Source organism: Amblyomma americanum, chromosome 10 (genome assembly GCF_052857255.1).
Source record: "Amblyomma americanum isolate KBUSLIRL-KWMA chromosome 10, ASM5285725v1, whole genome shotgun sequence".
NCBI classification, from domain to species: Eukaryota; Metazoa; Arthropoda; class Arachnida; order Ixodida; family Ixodidae; genus Amblyomma; species Amblyomma americanum.
The window spans coordinates 58,241,073-58,249,773 of NC_135506.1; the positions used below are offsets into that span (position 1 = coordinate 58,241,073).

Here is an 8,701-nt window from a genome sequence, read left to right on the forward strand (position 1 = left end):
GCAGTTTCCTTGCGCTCTTGAGAGGACGCAGTGCTTACGCGAAAACCTTGTAAATCCTTGTCACTTGAATAGAAGGCGGATCGTAGTGGCTTGGAGAGCCATAGTGATGCTCACGCATATAGAAGACGTTTCACCTAACTATTAGGCTAAGTCTAAGTCGCACATTTTTGCAGTGGGCTGTCTGTTAGCACTGCAGTCTATGTCTTGGACGTTTCACAAAGCTCTTCAATAGGCTCGCGAAAAGTTGCGAAAAAGTTAGTAATAGTTTGCCAGTTTTATAGAAAGCTACAGCTATATTTTACTGGTTCTAAGAAGGTAAAATAAAAACAGTAGCAAGGCAGTATAGGAAATAGTGAACAGCTGCAGTTCATTTGCCTGTATTCGAGTATCACGGAGTCCTCAGCCTCGCGTTATTCCAGGTTTCTGCGGGCCACCCGCTGGCTCCAGCTTTCTTCTTCTGATATTTCAGTTTGTCACTGTTGTCGCCATGATGCGTCCAACAGTTCTGTCGGCGCTTTGTTTTTTTGTGTGTGAGCTATCTTTGCATGTATCTCTGTGAATCGGAGACAGAGGAACTTTGATACTGCTGCCGCAGGCTCCAAGGAAGCGTCTCCGAGACATGGACAGCGACTGGTCTGAAGAGGCGCAGTCCTCTACCGAAAAAAACGCGGCAACCAGCAGGAAGGCGCCTCAGATGATCGACACGCTCGTAGATGCTGTTAACTATGGTGAGTGCGCGTCCTTTTTGCATGCCTTCCCGCTAGTTTTGCACTTAAATGTGAAATAATGGATTGTTTTTCTATGCCTTTTGCAATGATACTTGGTCGGCTGAATCGTACACTGTTATAGGGGGACTGTGGGCAGGCAACTCAATCAATTTTGTAGCGATAGCTACATTGCGGTAGCATTTCCAGCCTTCAGCGTGGCGGCGCCGTGGCTGCACCAAGGTAGCTGCACCGCCACGCTGTCACGTGGTACGGAGGAGCTGCATCATGCGGGTTCGTCACGTGGCTGGTTACGTGACTAAGTTCCACCCGGCCAGCTGTTGCTATCGCGTCACTTCAGGTCTAACGAAAGCTAAAGCACCACCATTTTTTCTTCTCGGCTAGAGCCTATTCTGGGGCTTTTTCTGGCAGCGATGCCGTTTGTTTGGCAGCAGACTCCGGACGTATTTTCCCACCCCTCGCATCAAATTTGTGACTTCGAGACCAAAAGGGACTAAGTGATAACTGCCATGGGCAGACGTCACTGTAACCTGGCCTCAGGGATTCTCGCAGGTGAATAAGTCTCGCCTGCGGAAAATGGGCGACAACGGTGTCTGTCGGTAGAGGACTTACATTTGTTTTCAGTGTCCCTTTAAATGAAGTTAAACGCTGCGAACGCAAGATGGCTTGTCACGATCAAGTGTTTGAGGCGCCATAGTCCGTCTTCCAGGCTCCTGCCAGCAACTGAGTTTTTAGACGAACGAAGCACCTGCCGCGGTGGCTCAGTGGTTAGGGCGCTCGACTACTGATCCGGAGTTCCCGGGTTCGAACCCGACCCCGGCGGCTGCGTTTTTATGGGGGTAAAACGCTAAGGCGCCCGTGTGCTCTGCGATGTCTGTGCACGTTAAAGATCCCTAGGTGGTCGAAGTTATTCCGGAGCTCTCCACTAAAGCACCTCTTCTTCCTTTCTTCTTTCACTCCCTCCTTTATCCCTTACCTAACGGTGCGGTTCAGGTGTCCAACGATATATGAGACAGATACTGCGCCATTTCCTTTCCCCAAAAACCAATTATTAATTATTAGACGAACGAAGCAAGCTCTACAACGAAGGCAGCGGTACGCTGTGCGTTTGCAGACAGCCAGCACTGTGCGATATTTCAGCGCGAGCGAGTCTATTGTGAAGATAAACGATTCGATCCTTATGTGCGTCGCATTGAATTTCAGATGTCGATGAAGCGTATCGATACGCTTTATCCAGTTGGCTGGATCCAGCAAACTGTTTTGTTGCAGCCGCGCTTTGGCAGAGGTCGTCGTGGCAAGCTGAGCGATTTAACTTTGAGAGCTATCTATTCTCGATATTTGTATTCATTGTCCTGCATTTATCCTCTCCGATTCCAAGACTTCCGGCAGACAGAGCGTCGAAAGTGCTGCTTCCTGATATTTTTTTTTGTTCGTAGCACCATCTCACCGCAGCGCCGGGGCTTACTGGAAGCAGTGCAGGCGTTTATAATCACCCGCAGAAATCGGGGCTGGAAACAACTCGTTTTCTATCCTTCCCACTGGACCAGACATTGCGGTGCCTGCGCCTTTTTCTCGCGAAGCGGATCTGCCGGCGGGAGACGGTCGTTTTCGGGACACTGAGATGTGCAAGTCCTTTGTTTTGTAGCGATAGCTACTAATAATTACGGTAGCATTTTGAGCTTTCAGCGTGTTGACCCCCCCCCCCCCTCCCCCCTGTGGCTGCGCTGCCACGCTGTCACGTGGTGCGGAGCAGCTGCGGGTGCGCCGTGGCTGATCACGTGGTTCGTCACGTGGTTGGTCACGTGACCAGGTACGTACGTGGTGCGGAGCAGCTGCTGCTGCCGGCGGCGCGGCGCGTCAGCGAAACCGAGCTGCCACAGCTGTGCGCATGCGCCGTGTCATGTGGGACGAAGATGAAGGAACGCCCAGCGGAACGGAGCGGCGAAAGACTGACTTTGCAATTCAACTGAACAAGTTCCACCCGGTCAGCTGTAGCTATCGCGTCACTCCAGGTTTAACCAGAGCTAAACCACCGGCAATTTTTTCCGGAACAAATTGCGGTTACGCACTCAGTTCGTAGGCGCATCCGATGTCGAATGTGCGAGTCAAGGGAGCTTAGTCTCCCCATTACCTTGGCACTCAGCCCGCGAATATCGAGTGCCCTGCAGCATTTTTCTCCGAAGCTTCGCGCGTGTGCTGAGCGGTCCGCGAACTTTTGACGTCTCGTGTTCGTACTATAGATTGTCACGGCAGGAGTGTTGCGACGTTCTTGCGAACCTCTTCAGCTGGTGATTGGTGCGTAAGGTGCGCGCAAAATTTGCGCGCGTAAACTGCAGTGGAACAAGATCTGCCGTGTTGGCGCAGCGAACTGTCGCGGCGCGTACTTGCCTTAGTGCTTCAGCCTATGCCAGCTATGTCTCCGTTGTCAGGTTTGTCATTTATTGGTTCGGTAATGGAAGTACGGGCAGGAGCACGCTCGTTTGTCACGATTGTTGATTTCGTTTTCTGTTCTCTTGAACCAGCCGCGGTGGCTCAGTGGTTAGGGCGCTCGCCTATATATAGTGATCCGGAGTTCCCGAGTTCGAACCCAACCGCGCCGGCTGCGCTTTTATTAAGTCGAAACACTAAGGCGGCCTTGTGCTGTACGATGTCAGTGCACGTTAAAGATCCCCAGGGGGTCGAAATTATTCCGGAGCACTCCACTACAGCACCTCTTTCTTCCTTTCATCTTAAACTCCCTCCTTTATCCCTTCCTTAACGGCGCGGTTCAGGTGTCCAACGATATATGAGACAGATACTGCACCATTTCCTTTACCAAAAAACCAATGATTATGACTGTTCTCTTGCAGCTGACCGTAAAGGCGCGAGCCCTGCTTTCATACTAACTTCACTTTCCGTAAGCTGTATTTCAAGCCAATATTCACGCTCGTGTCTTTGTGTAGGGGGGCACCATGTACAGAAGTATTAAAAAAAAGGAAAATGCCGTGACCCCCCCCCCCCCCCCCCCTTTTTTTTATGCAATAGACTGCGCATGCCGCTATTCACATTGTAGCGTATGATAGAATATTTCGGGTAGTGGGGATAGCCCCTGCCTGGTGGCTCTCTCCGCGTACCCCCAAAAAGAGTTTGTAGGTGTACCCTTTATTACTCGCCTGTGGGGCCTAAACTGGAGTTGTTGGGGTTGTCTAATATTTTACGGTTTTGTTGCTAGATGTTTTTGCAGCTATATTTCGCTTCTGGCGGAATGAAAACGAGTTGATAGTCAGCGCGCTGCGCCGTCGTGTTTCTCTCTCGTCCCGTGTTTCGGCGCTGGTTTTCCTTAAATATGGTGTACCAACTTACCGAAGCCTCCGCCTTAACGAAGAAATAAATATACTCGTTGAACGCTATGCGCTCCTGGTGAAGACGTCGACAAAGGGTGGCGTATGCGGACGGTGCAAGATGCTGGTTGCAGGCACAAGTAGAAATTTTGCATAGCGCGAAAATGGCTTCTTTCAGATAATGCCTTGTGCAGGAGGAGGAACCTTCCGGCGAAAATTTATTGTCGAGTTCGATAAAATTTGTCGAAAATTCTCCACCCTCGGCAGGACAAAGATCCCTAGTGGGGATGAAACGCGTTTCCGGCGTAAACAGACTCTAGGCTGCGCGTGTGTGTGCAGGAAAAATGAGTTTCAGCTGCATTGCAGGGACATTGAGGACAACTTCGTCCAGTTTTCGGTCTTAGTAAAAATCTATCCTATGGCTCTTTCGGCCTGTGCAGGTGCTTGTTCGGACGCAATTCTCGTATAGTTCGGAGAAAATTGGATGTAAAACTGCCCTGCCACTCGATTCAAATTCGTTACCTCGAAACCGAACTGGACACGGTGATTATCACCATAGGGTGGACGGCGTTGTAGCCTGGCCTTTGAGATCCGAGAGCTAAAGTACTGTCTCGACGTCACCGTGGTTTCATTTCATTTATTTATTTACCGCCACAATATACATGGTGACAGGGTGTCCACAGTAAAAGCGGCTCCTTGGACCGCTTGACCTGGCCGTGGACACCCGGCTTCGAACTTTGGCAACAAAACAGTGTCACAATATTGTAATACAATATAATTACAATAAAATGTTGCAATTAATCGTGGCAGGTACTTCCCGTAAGGAAAATAAAATTAGAAACAAAGCAATGAACCGTACAATACAGACAATTTGTTTCACACATTCAAAGCATTGTCTGTAAATAAATATTCTAAAAGCTTTCTGTGTGATGTTGTTTTCAGGTTAATGTTATTGACACAAAGATCATTTAGTAGACGCGGTAATATGTTTTCAAGTGCTTGGCAGTCATATGTTGTTCTGTATGTTTTAAGATGCCACTGATCGACGTTTCTTGTGTTGTGTACTTTATAGCTTACTTCAATGTTGGACAGTTCATGAAGGAAGGCCGTGTGATTATTAGTTTCGGGCTTCAGAGCGTGGCTTAAGCGAAAGGTGTACACTTACTCGCAGAAACTGCCCATTGTGGCGGTACTTTCATTTCAATTCTTGGTATTTTCTAGCTTTAAACTTTTGCGATGACAGTGGTCTGATTACGACGCGGAAATCTATCGATGCAGGCGCATGTCATCTAGCCCTCAGGGTCCCCTTACGGGGCGCAGCGTAATCTTGCGGGCTCGTTGAGCAAAATCGTGGCGAAGACGAGCAGTCTGTTGCCAAGCTGGTGAGGTATTTAAGAAATGTATTAAGATGGAAAGTACAGTACCTGTTGATTCATATGCGCGCCGAAAGTCCGCCGATTACTCCCTCCGAGAACTGCGACGAAAATTACGCACTCTGTATATCTCACATAGCGCTTCTTATTCTAAGCTTTCTTCATGTCAATAGAGCTGCTTTCGTGATTAAAAGTGTAATAACACCAAACCACTGATAGCTGTTCTTGGGCAGTGATTATTCGATTGTCGCCGCTCGAACCACGCACCTTTAGTGGTGTACTGCTGTGAAAGTGGCAGCAACCGCTAGTGCATGAAATGTCTGTTTTCATTGTACGGTTCAGGTTACGGTGAATTCGCTTTGCTGATGTGAAATATGATAAAGACTGACTTTTCTTGGAGCGCTTTTCTTGGAGGTTTTGGGAAATAATAAATCCGCAAGCAACTCGCATCATCGCTCTAACGAATGCCGCAGGCGAGGATTCCAGTGATACTGAATGTGCCGAAATATTTAATCGCGCGTTTGTATCTGTTTTCACAAACGAAACTGCCTCACCATTGCCCACTCCGCCTACTCTAACACTGCCAGCAATGTCTCCCATCGAAATCACAGCGCAGGGTATCGAAAACCCTATCGACAGAATTAAACTTTCGTCAGCCGCTGGAGTGGACGAAATGAACTCAAAAGTACTGAAAAACACAAAACACATTTCTGCCATTTATCTCTCATTACTGTTTCTGCAATCGCTGTCGACAGGAACTTTACCGGACGACTGGAAGGTGGGGAGGGACATCCCGGCCCACAAATCAGGTCAAAAGGATTCTCCGCTAAATTATCGTCCCATCTCCTTAACCAGCGTGCCTTGCAAAATCATGGAACATGTCATCTATTCCCATATCATAAACTTTCTAGATTCAAACAGCTTCCTTGATCCGGCTCAACACGGGTTTCGTAGGGGGCTCTCCTGCGAAACCCAACTGGCAATCTTCACTCACGACGTGCATGCTAACCTTGACCGCAACCTGCAGACCGATGCGTTATTTTTAGATTTTGCGAAGGCATTTGACAAGGTACCTCACCAGCGCCTAATACTAAAACTCGCCCTTTTAAATTTACACCCTAATATTCTGCAATTGAATAAAGAATTTCTAGCTAACCGATCTCAGTTCGTTTCTATTAACAACCACCGCTCAAGCGCTCTCCCTGTTAAATCTGGCGTCCTCAGGGATCTGTGCTCGGCCCACTCTTGTTTCTAATATATATTAATGATCTAGCTTCACATGTGTCATGTAAAATTCGTATCTTCGCTGATGACTGCGTAACCTATCGCACTGTCACTAACATTTCTGATCAAATGGCCCTTCAAAACGACCTTAACAGCGTCCATAAATGGTGTGACCTCTGGCTAATGACGCTAAATGCTAACAAATGCAAACTCATTGCCTTTCATCGACAACACAACCCTCTTATTTTTTCCTATGCAGTTGCTAACTCGTTTATAGAAAGCGTCCAATCGTTTAGGTATCTTGGTGTCACCCTCTGCAGCGATCTTTCTTGGCGAACACACATTACCACAATCATATCATCTGCTAACAGATCTCTAGGATTCATGAAACGTCATCTTCGTCATGCGCCGCAACACGTGAAGCTTCTCGCTTATAAAACTCTCATCAGACCCAAACTTGAGTACGCCAGCCCCATCTGGAGTCCACACCATGCATACCTAACAAATGCACTCGAATCAGTTCAGAACCGCGCCATTCGTTTCATTCACTCTGCATATTCATATACCACCAGCGTTTCAGCTCTGAAGAAGAATTCCGCTCTTGAAAGCCTCGCAGACCACCGCCGCATTGCCAGCCTCTATTTGCTCCACAAGTTTTTCCATAGTTCTCTAAATCAACCACCCTACATTACTCATCCGAACCGTATATCTCACCGCACTGCCCATCCGTTTCAGATCGCCCGCCCAGTGTCGCGTACTGCAACTTTTTCAGGTTCATTTTTTCTCCGAACTGTTGTGGACTGGAATGGCCTCCCCACCAATATCGCTGCCATCACACACCTGTCTGCATTTTCAGATACGCTAAGCAATTATTTCAAAGAAGTGACTTGTACTTGTTGATCAACATATTAACCCACCCCTTATGTAATACACCATGAAGGGGGTCTTTAAGGCGAATAAAGTGAAGTGAAGTGCATGGGTAAACGTACCTGCTGGAGGAGGCAGCGCGCATGGTTCTGTGCGGCGCATGCGCGATAAAATTTTTGAAAATGCCTTCTGTGTTTACTTTGCCACAGGAAAGCACCCCGACGTGAATCGTGCACGTTTCAAGACAAGCTTCAAGAAGGCGTTCATAACGGCCATGGAAAAAAAAGTTCTGGTTCGTAGGAAAGCAGCGGAGGCCGCGCAGGGCGTGAGGGGACGGGTCAAGCTCGCGACCGAGGCGAAGCCTAAAGAGAGAGCTGCTGCTGCAGTCGCCCAACCTGCGTCGGATCGATCTGCAAACCCGGGACCATCTACCAAGGCCGCCCCCAAGAAGACCGAGAGTAGCGAAGCCGTAGCCACCGAGGGCCGAGCCAAAGGCGCCGAGGCAAGGAAGCCACCCGGATTACAGAAAAAGCCTGCTGCTGGTGAAAATGCGAAACCTGCCGTAGCAGACATTGAAAGTAAAAGCAGCACGATTGGAAGAAAGGCCGCGAGCTCTGGCACTGCAACTGAAGCTGGAAAGTCAAGCGGCACAGCAGTCATGGTAGAGAAGGGGAATGCCGTAGATGTGAAGGTTAAGGCGGGAAAGGGAAAAGGCGTATCAGCTAAAAGGGTAAAGGACAATATTTCCGATGACGAGACCAAGTTTCTCGATTTAGAAATCTTCAGTGAAAACGGGAGAATAGTGGTTCAGCAGAATCCATTCATGCCGATCCATTCACATATAGAGTGAAGGCGAGAGCTCGGCGCTCAACCCCAGAGTGAAGACGAATACTCGGCCGCTGAACCCCAGAGCAGGGACTCGGGGACTCGGGAGGGGGGCAAGCCTTGCGGCCTGTTTTGTTATTTGTTTAGTGCTCATTTATGCAATAAACTTTAGATATTTTTTATTTTTCAATGTTCAAAGCATAATGCACACTGTCATTTTGTGGTGACGACACTCCAGCAGTCAGGGAGACAAAGAAAAGGCTGCCAAAAGTTGAACGGGCTGACTCCCGCCCACTAAGAACTGAATGACACGGCGGCGGCAATAGTCACAAGCACGCTGGGCGGTCATCGAACTGTGTTCCTGCAG

At 48.6% G+C, this 8,701-nt stretch overlaps 1 protein-coding gene across 1 annotated transcript; it reads left to right on the forward strand.

Moving 5' to 3' along the window:
• Positions 1 to 607: 607 nt before the first annotated feature.
• On the forward strand, positions 608 to 8,442 carry LOC144107479 (uncharacterized). Its single transcript, XM_077640498.1, has 2 exons — positions 608 to 728; positions 7,719 to 8,442. Exons 1-2 carry the CDS (start codon positions 620 to 622, stop codon positions 8,357 to 8,359), a joined length of 750 nt encoding a protein of 249 aa, XP_077496624.1. The 5' UTR covers positions 608 to 619; the 3' UTR covers positions 8,360 to 8,442.
• Positions 8,443 to 8,701: the final 259 nt, after the last annotated feature.